The sequence below is a fragment of the Saccostrea echinata genome, unplaced genomic scaffold (genome assembly GCF_033153115.1).
Source record: "Saccostrea echinata isolate AGI-Se365-2 ecotype Australia unplaced genomic scaffold, CSIRO_AGI_Sech_v1 ptg000033l, whole genome shotgun sequence".
In the NCBI taxonomy this organism is placed as follows: domain Eukaryota; kingdom Metazoa; phylum Mollusca; class Bivalvia; order Ostreida; family Ostreidae; genus Saccostrea; species Saccostrea echinata.
Window position 1 is genome coordinate 13,765,269 of NW_026889782.1, and position 16,088 is coordinate 13,781,356.

Here is a 16,088-nt window from a genome sequence, read left to right on the forward strand (position 1 = left end):
TCACAGAAGCCTAGAAGTAATTGGGCGATCGCTTCGTGAACTGGAGGCCCAAGGTTCGATTTCTGTTTGATCCGGCTTATTCTAAAAACTTTATTTTTAAATGCATTTCATTTTCATGTATGTAGTGACTGCTAAGCACCCTACATTGTGAGTCATAGTTCTACATTTCCTTTCAAAGGGAGATCCATTGTCATGGTCGAATTAGGCGTCACGCATAGGTCAAAAATTTCTGACACGTAGCCTGAATTGATTATCTCTACATTGTTTAAAAACTCTTGAATGGTGCAAAACAACACAACGGAACCCCCCCCCCCCTTTGGCATCTGGTTTTGTAAGATGGAGCAGCTATTCTCGAAGATGGTTTTGCTATCAAAGATGTGTGTTGCTTCCATAAAACGTTTTACATTGAGTCACATCTACAACAACCTCAGCCTTAACATAAAAGGCTAAAAGACTATAATCCCTAACAAAAAATACTATAGTTAACTATACTTTACCATAGTATCAAACTTTTTTACGATTTTTTATATTGATTACAGATTGTTATACGCTTTGTTTTTCAATTCATACATGCTCATTTTTTACATTATAAGGAAGTATCATTTGTATATTCACATACTACATGTATTTCCAAATTTTACATAATCTTTATCCAATTTAAGAGATTTAAAGCTTTGAAATCTCCCCCCCCCCCCAAAAAAAAAAAAAAAAATTCAGAGTAAAGTTTCATAGTAAATCAAAGACTATATAGTTAACCGCAAAACGGCCTTATAGAGAATGGTCCTTCACCATTTGTTGAGGAATCTACGTTAATTAATATCTATGACACTTAATTAAATAAATAACAAGAGTAGACAAAAAGGTAAATATGATTGTTTTTCTACCACCTGGAGACTGAACTCTCAATATTTTAAGGATAAAAGAGTAAAGGTTTGTGACTTACTATTATTCTTTGCCGCAGCGCGAGTTATCATTCTTTGTTTTGTTTTCAACATATTTTATTGAGATAATCAGAAACTAGATTTGACAACTGTCGATTTATTAGACAACTTATTCTCCTTACATATAACGCATAGTTTTTAAGCAAAATAATTTTAAAAACGTATACAAATAAACTACATGTAATTATTTATATATAGCTATTCAAACCTACAGGATCCCACAATTAAATTTTGAACGGCAGCAAAATGTCATTGTACAGATGTAGTAATAGGTTTTCGTTACCCCAAAGTAGTTGGTGTACATCTATGACCTCTAATAAAGTGTAACAATGATATTCGAAAAGATCATATCTAGCATTAAGATACTTTCTACAACCAAAAATGTTTACAATTCGTTTGTATAAATCTTGACTGAATATGCAGTCATGCTTCAATTTGGTATGGATTATATTAGAAATGCGTTTAACGAATGAAAAAAAAGAGAGTCCTTTTGAAGCATCACTCTGATCATTGTACGGAAGGAATTTACCGAGACGCCTTCTCTGGTATCTGTACATGTATTTGATGAATTCCATTTTTAATAGCGTCTGGTACAAATGATGAATGAAGCACTTTTAACCTGCCTTTTTGGAATGGTTAGGTGATCTATTATATGTTATATTATATAAAGCAGGTAACAACATTGTCTTTGTTTGTAAGGCTCATTATATTAAATGTATTTTAGAGGAACTTCGATTTAATTCTACAAGTGGTAATCCAACTTATACTCATAGTTCCCTTTCTAAGGAAGATATTCTTCAAAATCATATGTCAGTTTTGAATATTTTTAATATTCCAAACAACCAAAATGAATTTGATTTACCATATTTATATTGGATTCCGAAACTTCATAAAAATCCTTACAAACAAAGATACATAGCGGGTTCCAGTAAATGTTCAACCAAGCTTCTATCTTTACTCCTCACTAAGATATTAACAGTGGTAAAGGAGAAACTTCAAGAGTACTGTGCAACAATATATTCGAGAATGGTGTAAATCAGATGTGGATACTTAAAAATTCCAAGGAACTTTTGGAAAATTTGAAATCACAAGATTTTACCAAAATCAACAGCTTAAAAACTTACGACTTTTCAACTTTGTACACAACCATTCCCCACGATAAATTAAAGTCCAGGCTTTTTGATATCATTGACAGCTGCTTTTTCAATAAAAAAGGAACTCGTAAATATACTTACCTTGTCATTGGTCATTTGCAAAATTATTTTTTTATTAAAAAACATTCTGATTGTTCACACAAGTACTCTGAAGTTGACATTAAAAAGATGCTTGAGTTTCTGATTGACAATATCTATGTGGTTTTTGGAGACCAGGTCTTCCAACAATCTATTGGAATTCCCATGGGTACCAATTGCGCCCCGTTTTTAGCAGACATTTTTTTGTATTCATATGAAGCAGAATTTGTCCAAAATCTTGTACGTGAAAAGAAGAAAACACTTGCTGTGGCCTTCATCTCGACATTTAGATATATCGACGACGTATTGTCAATTAACAATGGCTATTTCCATTCTTATGTCGATACAATATATCCTTGTGAACTTGAGATAAAAGATACCACAGAGTCTGACACATCTGTTTCATATTTGGATATTTTACTTGAAAAAGACCTTAATGGTAATCTAACAACCAAGCTTTATGATAAACGTGATGACTTTAACTTTTCAATCGTCAACTTCCCTTACTTATGCAGCAATATACCTTCATCACCTGCATACGGGGTATATATCTCTCAGTTGATTCGATACGCAAGAGCATGCTCTACGTATGTACAATTTCTAAAACGAGGTAAATTATTGACAAATAAGTTGATGAAACAAGAATATCAGCTGTCTCGTTTAAAGTCATCATTTCGTAAGTTCTATGGTCGATACAATGACCTTGTCAGCAAATACAATTTATCATTGAGTCAAATGCTGACTGACTTTTTTCATAGTAATTGTTAGGCCATTATTTACACACTGAATTGTCGACGGATTTTTCCGTTATTTCCCGATCATGACAAGGAGCACACGGCGGGTGTGACCGGTCGGCAGGGGATGCTCACTCCTCCATGGCACCTGATCCAACCTCTGATGTTTGGAGGTCCGTGTTTGCTCTGCTCCTATTTTGTATTGATTAATGGACTTTTGAGCTTGAATACTGTTCGTTATCTCCATATATTTCATGTTGCCTCTTTTCTAATGCATTATTTCTCCTAAATTCCCGGTGCATTATCATGATTAATTTTAAACATGGTTGTCTTTTTGCTGCGTAACGACGATTCTTCGAAGAGGTACCAATCCTGTTTCGAAGTAAAGCGATTCTCTCGAGGCTAGTATTGGATGATCAGTGACTATCCTAGCAGCGGTTAATTTGCACGTATTTCAAGTTTTTTCTACATCAGATAGAGAGCAGCAATCAGAGAACTGAAGCGTATTCGAGTATGTCTTTTATACAAAATGGAATGGCTCTTACTACTCATTGAAAATTTCTGTTTCTTTAGTAAACCCAATTTCCTTGAAGCTCTATTTACAATACAACCAATATATTCAGTCCAGCTTATATTTTGTGAAAACAAACGGCCTTCATGGCGATGAACTGGTACATATTCCAGTGAATTGCCTTGAAAAAAGTAGTTTTAGTAAAACAGGCTTATTTCTTAAGTGCCGTTTGCTCGATCATTTATCTAGAACACTTAACTTATATTCTGTATTAATAAATTAAATGACGCGCATGTTGCAATGCATGTTCATCAGCAAATAGTCTACACATTGATAGCATATTTTCAAAAGCAGTATTGACGTATATTAAAACTAAGAGGTCCAAGAGCTGAGCCTATACATTAAAGTTGGAAGAAAGCAGGATCCGGTTGCACGAACGTTAGTTAAATTTAACTGGCCGTTAACTTTACGTTAACGCGACGTTAAATTTAACGGCGAGTTAAATGGGTTGCACGAAAGTTAACTGACAGTTAAAGCTTAATTAATTTTCTGATTTAACTAACAGATTTAACTGAGGTAACCTAGGTACATTAAATATTTAATTAAACATTAAAAATCAAGATGGCGGATTTGTTATTATTTGGGAACTTGTTTGCTGAGAAGAAAGAGAGAAAATACAGAGAGAGAATAGAAATGTCCGACTTGAGTGACACTCAAATCCGATCCCGGTTTCGATTTAGACGAGATTCGCTTACTTATATTTCGAACATGCTGCGAAATGATCTGCAAAGAGCAACAAAGCGAAGTCAGTCCATATCTGTGGAAATGCAGGTATTTATTTCTCTGGGTTCACATACATGAATTGTCATTACCACGATTATATTTAAACTGAACATTTAAACGATCATCATGTTACTACAGTATAGCCTCAGACCAGTTACTTGAAAAAGTTTGTTCAACGCCATAATAAATTTTAGACATGTAACATAAACATGTTATGAAACTTTTTTTTTTCTTGCCATACTTTCTTTCAGAAAGACAATCATAGTTCTCCGTAACTGAATATGACTTAGAAACTACATATTTTATAAAAAATATTGCAAAGTTTTATATAACACGTTTTATTACACGTAGTGTCAATGTAAAACCTCATATTTAAAGTATGTAAAAGCAAAATATTAAAAGATAACGTTTCATTGTTTTTACTGCAAGTACCGAAAATCTTTAATTACACACAATATTAGTGTAAAAATCAAATGAAGGAACTATCTTTAACAATGTAAAGATGAAAATTTGAAGTAAAAAATCTAAACAAATTAACGCTCATAAAAAAAACGTCATTTTGATTATGACGTCATTAATTTATGCAAGAATTCTGACAGCGGCGTAACCATGTGCACTCTTTATATCCTCTTGAAACACATTTAAAATTCAACAGAAAAAATTAATAAACAGTACAAAATCCTTGTAGGTTATGCTGGTGCTTCGTTTTTATGCCTCTGGGAGTTTTATGGAGGTGATAGGAGATACTATGGGGTTTGATAAGAGTACAGTTAGCAGAGCCGTCAATCGTGTTACTGATGCACTCCTTGCAAATAAAGACAGATTTATAAAGTGGCCCAGTCAAGAGGAAATTGCTAGATCAAAACAAAATTTCTTTACAAGGGGAGGATTTCCAGGAGTTATCGGTTGTGTCGATGGAACACATGTTCGAATACAAGCGCCGACGGAAGATGAGGCCGTATTTGTTAACAGAAAGGGGTATCATTCCATCAATGTACAGGCTATTTGTGACCACGAAGGTACATGCATGTTGTACAGTGTAGTATCTTATCATACATTGATCCTATTTCATACTTTAAAAACAATAATTCTTCGACAGTGACTATTTTCGTTCAGCTTCTAGAGCACAAGATCTGAGAAGGACTCCCTCTCACCTCCCCCTCCCCCCCCCCAAAAAAAAAAACAACAACCTATGTTTGTTTTTTTTAAAAAGCAAGGTAAAAAATTCTGATATATGCCAAGATATCATGTCTAAATTAACTAATATCCTAAACCTTACTAAACAAATTATATAGTTGTTTTGTTTTGTTTTTTTTGTTGTTGTTGTTGTTGTTTTTAAAGAAAACCATTAAGCATATATAATTATGATATGGACCATGCACCCTTCCCGAAATTAAAAGAGGTGCGTTTAAGTGAAATCCTCGAAAAAAATTTATACCCATCCCTCAGAAACTGTTAACATCAATTGCTTCCCCCCATTCTAAGATGACTATCAGAGATTAGCGTAAACTAAACTTGAATATTTTTTTTTATCTAAATCTAGAGCTATGATGATTTTTTAGCATTTTATTTACCATAGAAAATTTTGAACTTTGGTTGAAAGCATATTTTATACAATGCATTTTATATACATGCAGGGAAATTTATAAACATTGATGCACGGTGGCCTGGTAGTACCCACGATAGCCACATTTTTCGGACGTCCGAGGTCAGCATTTTCTTGGAAGGAAACCATCGTGGCGTTGAGGACGGCTATCTTCTTGGTGATAGCGGCTATGCTTGTTCCAGGTTTCTCATTACCCCGTACCTCCACCATGCGAACCCTTCCGAGGAAGCCTTTAATGCAGCCCATTGTCGCACACGAAACACCATTGAGCGAGTTTTTGGGTGGTGGAAAAGAAGGTTCCATGTCCTGCACAGTGAAATTAAGATGAAGCCTGCAAAAGTCTGCAGAATAATTGGCGCATGTGCAATTCTGCATTATACTGCATTGTCTCTAAAGGAGGAGATGAAGGACGATGATGCACAAGATGACAACCCCGCAGCTCATTTGACTTATTGTGGACCTGAGGATGGAAGGGCTATCAGAAACTTTATCACCAGAACCTATTTCTAAATTGAATCAACAGAAATGAATTTTTGAATAAAAACTTTTATATGTTAATGATATGATAATACAATGTGTGATGTTTAAACACAGTAATATGCATGCTATTTTATTCATCAGTAATTGCTTGTAGAGCTAGGAAAGCATTTTCATTCTGAGAGACAGTCTGCTTCAGGCATTCAATCTGCAACACAAGCTTAGTATTTTGTAACTCGATGTTCTTCTTCTCGAGGTCTGTCCGTTGCAGGTCTTTAATGAGCTTCATGTTCTGCAGTTCAAAGTTTTTTTTTCTGACAGCATAAAACCTTCGGAATAAAACAGATTTTTTTTTATTCGTCGTTTCTACCTTTTTTAGTCATATACATATTTATATTGAACAAAAAAATGTTTAAAAGACACATCAGATTAATTATATCCTTTCCATTGGTAGAACGAATTCAGCCCTTTCTTACCTCATACTGCATCTTCTGGAGTTGGTCAAGGGAGATCTTCCTTCTCTTTGCCTGTGCAGATGGGGCCGGAGAAATTGTATCGACTTCGCTATATAATTGAAAAAAAGCTACACACAGAATCACGAAACTATAAAAATCAATTAAAAGAAAACCTGTCCACCACACTCTAAAATCGTCAGTATTTCCTTCCCGGGGGGGGGGGGGGGGGGGTTCCTCTAACTTTTCAGCACTTTTTCAAATGCTTGAATTAGCGTCTTTTGACCTTCCAGCAACGAAATGTGTGGGGGAAGCATCCAAATCAAAACTAACATATTAAAACTACAGCAAAAGATATTATTCTCAGATTAATGACCCCTTGCTCGGGGCCAGTGTTTTGAAGCTACATGGAGGAAAGCTAATACTCGAAACTCTATCTAACAAACAGAAAGGACAGAGATTGAACTATTTTATTCAAATATTAGACCTAAAAATATCTATATTTATTTACAGAAAAAAGAACACACGCTTTCTCTCTCTCTTTCTCTCATTCTGCAAAATAAAGTGGGTAAAGCTTAATTCATATCTATGACTTTTCATACCAACTTAATACGTATCCACGTTTTCTAGGGGGAGATCACCTTTTGTTGGTTTAGTATACTTTTCATAACTCTGCAAATTTCGGGGGGGGGGGGGGTTCCGGACCTCCCCCTTCCTAGATCCGCGCATGTAGAAAATATCATTCAGATTCCCATTCGATATCAATCTATGGGAAATATTGCTGATTTCTGAAAAAAAAAGTTTATTTGTGTTATTTATCCTTAAATTAATTATTTTATGTTGTGTACATATAACAGTATGATATACCTTGCGGGTTCACGTCTTGACTCAATGGCCGTCTCATCTTGCTGTGTGTCTGCTTCCTCCTCACAAGATTGTTGAGTTGTTGCTTCCTCCTCACTAGATTGTTGCGTTGTCGACTCGGATATTGAACTGAAAGTGGTAGTCGAGGCAGACTTTGAAGAGCAGGGTATATCTTCTAAAACAGAAGATACAGGCATTCTTGCTGAAATTTTAGTATGGAAATTTCTATTTAATCAAAGCCCCAACCCCCCAACCCAATTTTTTGCTGCACTATGCTCGAAACTTACTATGTGATGTTGTATTATGCTATATAATATTGAATATTGAATTAAACTTTTTTTTCTGCTGAGAATGAGAAAGAATTCCGCCTTTGTTCACGAAATATGATTTCTGAATTTTTTATTTTGTTGAAACTTTTTGCAGACTTAGCATTTTTGTGATCGGCCAATCACTTTTGATGCCAAATGATATAAATTTGCGCACACATTTAATTTTCCCATTGATTGTTTTAACTGACAGTCCATTAAAAATCTCTATTTATTAAAAATATTTTTGACGACACAAATGAAATCATGATCAATGTATTCGAGAAACATTATATATGGTATGTGTTTTAACAAGATTAAAGGTTTTGAACTACTTGTTACATGTTTCCTATGAAAATCTGTAATGCTTTAGAAAATGTTCAAAACATTACAACCTGTGAACGGGTTGGTGGTGTATCGATCTTGACTAACTTTGATCCAATCTCTTATATAATTCTTAGGAGCGGCGGATCAAGAATTTTCTGAAACAAATAACTACAGTGCTTTATATGGCATTGAAAATGAACGGTTTTATTTTTTTTTTTTTTACATGTGTTCTTTAGATAACGTGTCACTCATATTGGGACACTATTATTTCCCTACTAAAAGCTGCGAATTTCGACATCTACGCTGCACTGTACATGTATATGTCCATAAATCAGTGGCAGGACCTTCCGTGTTCAACTTTTGACATGTACTCGGCGGCATTTTTTACTTATGAGCAATCTTTCTCCTGCAATTTTCTATCTGTACTCTGCACTTATAAACAATGAACAGAGAGAGATCTTTCTCGTGACTCTGCACTACTTGATCACCGAGGAATCTTTTTCGTGCCAGCACCTACTTTAACAGAAGACCGCGGTTTATACAGTCCCAGGACCGATCTCCATGTCCAACATCACCGCACCATATGTATGGATTAAATGTGAATCCAATTTATTTTGTTTAAATTGGTTTTATAATAAGAAACTGATTTATTACGTCTTTTTAGGCCTACTAGTCATCGATTGAAATAATACAAGTTCTTCGGAACTAAGGAACAGGATGAAATGGGAGGGGGGGGGGGGGGTGGCAGGTTGAATCTTCTTACAGAAAGAGAAATCTAAGTTTTTTCCTATATATAATAATTAGTTTGAAAATAATTTTTTTATGACAAAATGTATACCATCCTTGCTGTCACTCAAGTTACAAATTCTAAACGACTACGGGTTAAAAAAAAGATATAAAGGATAAATTATTATATGAAATTAATTTGTTTAATTTATTTAATCCATCCACCCCAGTCTCTTTTAAATTTTACATCTCATGAACTTAGAAAATAATCTCAGTAATTACAAGCAATTCTCAGTACCAACAGTAACTCTCAGCAAATATCAGTAATTATCAGAACCCACAGTAAAAATGACAGTAAATATCAGTAATTATCAGAAACAACAGTAATTATCAGTAACAACAGTAAAACTTTCAGCAAATATCAGAAATTCTCAGTACCAACAGTATAATATCAGTAAATATCAGAAATTATCAGTAAAAAGTGGCACTATCAGTAATTTTTTAGGCCAGTAGTGTTGGTTTCCGGACCCCCCCCCCCTTGGAATTTGCAGAGTTATTAAATGTATACATATACCGTATTTTGTTATGCTTTAGATAAATAATCACGCGAAATTTAAGCGGGGTTAGGCGGTTGACGAGAAAAGAGTTGCAAGCCTTCTCTCTTTTTATGTATCAGTCGAAAACGATATATTTAAAAACAATGGGTTAGATAATCGATATCATGTAGTGCATATCAGACTATACCAAAATAGGAAAAAGGTGTGTCGACCCCAGATTTAAAAAGTAAGAAAATGAAGGGGGGGGGGGCGGTCCAGCCTCCAAATGCCTGTGATTTTAACGTCCATATATGTCAAGGAAACTTACGATCGGTATATATGAATTATATTTTTGCACAGTCGGATGCTGAAAGTCCAGGTATAATTTTCAAAGAATTCTCTCCACATACAATGCAGGCACAATTCACATTTACACCCAATATTTTTAGTTACAAATGACGGGATATACAATTTTCGATCTCACAAATCTTGAATTTACATGTACATGTCTGAGATTTTTTAACACGATTATCCCCTGCGGAAATTTTAAAACCATCTATTCCAAAACACACAGTATAAATGATTTTCCCTAATAGAGTCGTATCTGTGTATAAATTAATAAATATCTTACGGCAAACAATAGAGTGTACAAAGATACTGAGATTACATGGAATGAATTTGAACATTATATCCACTATATGTGTACGAGTACATGCGTGGATCATTATAAGATTTTTTCCGGGGGTGGGGGGAGGGGGCTGTGGGGGAAGGGGGCTGGCACACCCACTCAAAAAAAGATCCAACTTAGAATTTTGTGAATGAATATTTATAGAGTATTGAGATCGTTGCTAGGGAAAATTTGTTTGCATGTTTTTTTTTTCTGTTTAACATTCCTTTCTAAAAAATTTCCTCATATTGAGACGTCACCACTTGCCGGTGGAGGGCTGCAAATTGTAAACATGCGCGAAGATCACATCGGATTGTTTTTTAAATCCACCTAAGCTATTTTATTACGGACAGTGTAAATGATAAATCAAGATGTAATTTCAATTTCAGGGAGAATATTTTGAAATTAATATAAATTTCGCAATCTGGGTCGTACATGTATTTATAAGGGGTGGAGTTGAGAGCAACCCCCCCCCAACCCCCCCCCAACCCCCGGGCTAGATCTCTGTAATACTATGCAGTATGATCTTCCATTTTGTTCATAAATATAATGTACATATGTATTGTAAAGTTATGTATTAGAATCTGTGAATTAAAAGAAAAATGATCTTCCATCTTTTGGAGTCTACTCTCTCTCTGAGTAACGCATATCTAGCACCCTATTTAGTGCCCCACTTATGACGTCATGTTTGCAAACGCACTGCATATTCTGAATGAGTTTCCACATCGTCGAGAACCCACGGTGCAAACAAGGATTAGCGCAAGGATCACACTGTTTTGCGATCTACAGATTCAACTACATTACTGATACATTTTATCCATGGATTTTATGCATGTACCATGATTGAGCACTTATAAGATAGCATGGTTGAAGCATGTGATCATCCATATGCAGCTGCACCAAGTAAGAATATTTATGATTTGCTAATGAAATTCCGAATAAAAGGTTTACTAGGATCAAGAAATCGCATCATTATTTTTTGAACAAGTCAATCTGTTTTAAACACCAATTAGGCCAATCAAGTTAAAGTAAGTTCTATAACTGGGTGTAGGCTAGGCTAATCTGAAATATGACGTCATCATTTTGTCAGTCGATAATGTAAACAAGCATACAAACATTTGATGCCTGACTGTGTACTACAGGTATTGCTATTTATAACTAAAATGTTATATTTTCGAGTTAATAATGCCGTTGGACTTTTTACATGTTTTCTGTCCATTCTTTGTAATATTCATTGTTATACCTGTTGTGCCTGGCATTGATGACTCGAAGCCCCCAGCGATTCCAGAGAAATTTGGCTTGTCCTTCATTAGATCAATTATCTTCTCCTCGGCGGCAGTAGGGGGTTTGGGTGGAGGTCCACCGCCTGTTTTCCTGGCATGTTTACGGGCCTCTGTAAATGTCTTCTTAGCCCCCTGTTGCAGATTCCCCCATTTAAACTTCACTTGCTCTACCGACCTGCGTTGTACCCCAGCTGCGTTGACTAAATCTGTCACTTCTGCCCATTTGCTGTTCTTTTTGGCATTTGTTATCAAATTGCTCTGTTTGGCTTTTAAAACTGCTTCGTTCTTTTCGACGAAATCTGTTAAGACAGTTATTTCGGCCAAGGACCAGTTGGTACTCCTCTCTCGCTTTACACTTGCACTTGCAGCCATTTTTACTTCGCCGTAGGTACGGGAAACGCGCGCGTGCAGAACGATTTAACAGAGAGTTAACTATAAGACATCAATTGAATGTGAGTTAGCTAATTTATTTTTAATAGACTTTCGAACAACAACTTTTTAACTGACAGTTACGTAACTCGTCGTTAAAAATTTAACTGCTAGTTACGGCACTAACTGAGCTTTAATTTAACTAACGTTCGTGCAACCGAATCCAGATCTTTTTGATATATTTAGTAACTTCTAAACCATTGTAAGAGATTGTCAGATTAACCATGTTTGTAACTTGAAAAGAAGGCCATTGTGCCATTTTCTATCAAGTGCTTTAGATAGATCACAAAAAACATACAACAAAATTTACCTGCATCAATACTTTGTACAATTCTATTATAAAAGTTAATATATACTGAGTTACACTTAATACGCGTGATATACTAGTAACAGTGCGACATTTAACTCCGGACACGACATTTGTCCGGACTTTTGCCAACCACTTTTCCAAAGATACATGGAAACCATTTATGTCATCTGGTGGGATTTTTTTAATCGCACAACATGGACTAACCTTTACACCTGAATATCTTCTAGATTAAAAGATATTACACCTGCAATCAAGAAATCCCATGGGATTATGGTGGGATTTTCTCTCCTAACTAATATCCCACCATTATTCTGTGGGAGAAAAATGAGTTCTGTGGGATTTTTTCTCCTACAGAAGCAAAACTCCCATTTTTAACCTTACATGGGATTTTTTATCCCATAATTTGTGAAATAGGACAAGAAGTTCTATAATTGTCACTAATAGGATTAAAAGTTCTCTAACAAAATGATTTATAGAATATTTTATCCTACAGGAGAATGGAAATTGTTTTTATCTCTTTAATGTACAGGGAAAAACAGTCCATCTTCTTTTAATCTAATACAGTCAAGGGTCAAAATTATTTTTGAAAGCTTTTTGCCATATAATTCATTGCAAACTTAACATTTTAAAATCATAACTTTAATATTTCTACTCTAGCTTTATATCACTATAAAAAAAAAACTTTACTGTCATATTATATACATGCTGTGGTCTAGATATGAAATTGTTATTCTTTACTTTTATCAGTGTTTATCATAAACCTTAAATAGACTTCTGCATGGATCTATCTTGAAATGATTTCATAATGAATGGTAACTAAAATATATTTGTAAATATCATTGAAATAGGTTTGTAATGGGTTATAATTATAAGTGCTGAAATACTTCCGACCTTTAAATGTATTTTATGAAACCACCTTCTCGGATGCTCCTTATACATAGGAGGGAATTCCATAACTGAACTGAACTAAAGCACCTTTCTTTTTTACTTATTAATTGCGCTGAGGTGATTGTGAACTAATTCAAGCATTACGTATTAAACCAATATCTCAATAAAATGAATATAAATGAGACTAAATTGATTTAAAAGTACGTGAATTAATCCTTTCAGCAGACTGCATCTTTCCCTGTTCTTGCATCACAGTTGCAACAATGCATTTACAGAATGTGTAATTTTACTACGAATACAAAGCGCAGTGGAGATCTTGATCGGTATTGGGTGGATTCGTCTCGACTATGTGGATTCACTCCGGGCGTTTCGTTTCATTCTAAATAAAGTATTCAATTGTTCTATAACGACTATATTTTTCTACTTTAAATGAATGTTGAATTATTTTTAATCATGGTAGCGTTTTCACTCGGAGAGCGTTATCAAATAAAAGTACTCAGCCAAGTGAATTTGCATGAAATAAAAGGAGAAAACTTGTAGTCCACTCAGGTTTCACAGATGAATTTAGGGGTCAAATAAATTCATATGTTATATGCATGCAGGTATCTGACTTTAAAAACTTAATTTCTATTTTTGAATAGTAATTATGACTGTATTTATAAGGCAGATAAAGCTCTCCCTTTTCAAATAATTTATTTAAATTTTAAAACCTGGTCTTGAGTAGAAAAAAAGTCTCCCATTGGTCATTTTCTTAATGTTTCAAAAATTATACACAAATTCATTTATTAGGTTTGATTTACTAAGTGAATGCTATGACAAAAAAATATATTCCAAACTGGCTAAATTTCATTGAAAAGTACAAAAAGTTATGGTAATTTAATTAAGTGAACACACCAATTCCTATCGATGGAGTATACCATGATGATGGATTCTCCCTATGAAAATTTCAGTCCTCTTACAATTTATCAATTGACATTTAGAAAGTACATGCTATTGCAAGCAAAATAATATCAAACTGGCAAAATTTCATTGAGAAATAAAAAAGTTATGGCCATTCAAGAGAACACACCAGTACGATTGACAGAGTATAATATGATGATGGATTCTCCCTATGAAAATTTCAGTCCTTTTACAATTTATCATTTGACATTTAGAAAGTACATGCTATTGCAAGCAAAATGATATCAAATTGGCAAAATTTCATTGAGAAATAAAAAAGTTATGGCCATTCAAGAGAACACACCAGTACGATTGACAGAGTATAATATGATGATGGATTCTCCCTATGAAAATTTCAGTCCTTTTACAATTTATCATTTTATATTTAGAAAGAACATGCTATTGCAAGCAAAATGATATCAAACTGGCAAAATTTCATTGAGAAATAAAAAAGTTATAGCCATTCAAGAGAACACACTAGTACGATTGACGGAGTATAATATGATGATGGATTCTCCCTATGAAAATGTCAGTCCTTTTACAATTTATCATTTGACATTTAGAAAGTACATGCTATTGCAAGCAAAATAATATCAAATTGGCAAAATTTCATTGAGAAATAAAAAAAGTTATATATAGCCATTTAAGAGAACACACCAGTATGATTAGGTGAGTTTAATTAACATGGCAAATGTTCCCTATGAAAATTGAAGTCTTAATTTTTACAATATCAGAATTTCTACTCTTTTTTCTATATCAGTATAACTTTAAATTTTGGGTCATTTTTAAATTTAAAGGATTGTAATTATATTGATAATTTTTTCAAGGAATGAATCAAAGAGCTGAGATGTATACCTATATAGTTTTTCTTCATACAAAAACTTACGATGAAATATGGCACAGTTAGATATTCTTCATTTAATTTATACACTTATTATTATCATTAAATTTCCCAAACAATTAGTTATGAAATGAAAAATACAATTTCTGGTAAATTGAGTCTAAATTCTGTAAGCGATTGTAATCTGCACCATAAAAGACAGTACTGAATGCATTGTAATAGGAAAGGTCATATTATATGTATGCATATATATAAATTGGTAAAATTAAATTGAAATGTTAGAAAAGTATATTTTATGAATATATATTTTTAATCTGTTAAATAAGAAAAAAATAAAATGTTGAATAAATGATGTTTTTTTAATTATGAAAATGAGTTGCAACAGATCTTTGAATGAGCAAACCATGAAGCCTCATGTGTACATTCAAATACATGTATTTTGAATTTTTTATTTTATTTTTTTTTTTTGAAACAGATACCAATAACTGTTTTCATGTGATAATAGCACTAACAACATAATTAGTCCAACATGTTGTTACCTAAACTTAATTAACAAGGTTAACTATATTTACTAATTATTAGCCATTGTCATCTTCATTGTTTTGCAGTAAAAAAAAACTATAACTATACATATTTTTGTATGTCCATTAATCAACACTTTAAAATGTTGTTGTTTTTTCTTGGAAAATGTTTTAAAATAATTTTTAGAGTAGGTACTCCAAAACAAAGTATATACACAAATTGATAATAAACAGGAAATGGCTCGAGTCATCATCAGTCGGTGTGGAGATGAATTGTTGAATATATGTGTATATCACTGTTTACATTGAAGTTCTGGGGAAAAAAAAGGTGTGAGAATATTCCCTTCAGGCTAAATTTTACAATATATTTTCAAAGGTGTGAAATTGGAATCCATTCAATGATTTCAATCTGATCACTCTTTTACAACATTATATAAGATTTTCCAGAATCAATAAATTACTCTAGATCTCTTGAAAATTCTTCAGCAAATCAAAGATACTGAAATACAATCAAGCCTTTGGAAGCAATTTCAGTACTCTTTTGAGATGGGGTGGGGTACATGTAAGGAGGTGGGCTCAACTGATGAAAAATTTATAGAAGCATACAACTTTTATAATTTTGTTGCATAATATTCGTAGCGTAAAAGAGACGTCTGCATATGGGGGCAACATTTCTTCTGCTTGATTTTTTAAAATTGTTTTAATTTTATTTTTTG

At 33.7% G+C, this 16,088-nt stretch overlaps 2 protein-coding genes across 2 annotated transcripts; one reads left to right on the forward strand and one right to left on the reverse strand.

The window, feature by feature from the left end:
- Nucleotides 1-4,892: 4,892 nt before the first annotated feature.
- Nucleotides 4,893-6,317, forward strand: LOC133198682 (putative nuclease HARBI1). The gene is made up of 2 exons (XM_061334716.1): nt 4,893-5,220; nt 5,839-6,317. The coding sequence occupies exons 1-2, from the start codon at nt 4,893-4,895 to the stop codon at nt 6,315-6,317; spliced, it is 807 nt and encodes a 268-aa protein (XP_061190700.1).
- A 100-nt stretch (nt 6,318-6,417) lies between these two features.
- Nucleotides 6,418-11,816, reverse strand: LOC133198157 (uncharacterized). Its single transcript, XM_061334296.1, has 4 exons — nt 11,405-11,816; nt 7,604-7,775; nt 6,761-6,848; nt 6,418-6,576 (listed from the first exon to the last, which is right to left on the reverse strand). The coding sequence occupies exons 1-4, from the start codon at nt 11,814-11,816 to the stop codon at nt 6,418-6,420; spliced, it is 831 nt and encodes a 276-aa protein (XP_061190280.1).
- Between the last annotated feature and the right edge of the window lie 4,272 nt (nt 11,817-16,088).

What these genes read in the sequence shown, in the direction of transcription:
- LOC133198682 (XM_061334716.1), top strand. Translation starts at nt 4,893, where the DNA reads ATGCTGGTGCTTCGTTTTTATGCCTCTGGGAGTTTTATGGAGGTGATA. An exon ending in GGCTATTTGTGACCACGAAG is followed by an intron (nt 5,221 to 5,838) that starts GTACATGCATGT and finishes ATATACATGCAG; the next exon opens with GGAAATTTATAAACATTGAT.
- LOC133198157 (XM_061334296.1), bottom strand. Translation starts at nt 11,816, where the DNA reads ATGGCTGCAAGTGCAAGTGTAAAGCGAGAGAGGAGTACCAACTGGTCC. An exon ending in ATCAATGCCAGGCACAACAG is followed by an intron (nt 7,776 to 11,404) that starts GTATAACAATGA and finishes CTTCTGTTTTAG; the next exon opens with AAGATATACCCTGCTCTTCA. An exon ending in TCCAGAAGATGCAGTATGAG is followed by an intron (nt 6,577 to 6,760) that starts GTAAGAAAGGGC and finishes TTTGAACTGCAG; the next exon opens with AACATGAAGCTCATTAAAGA.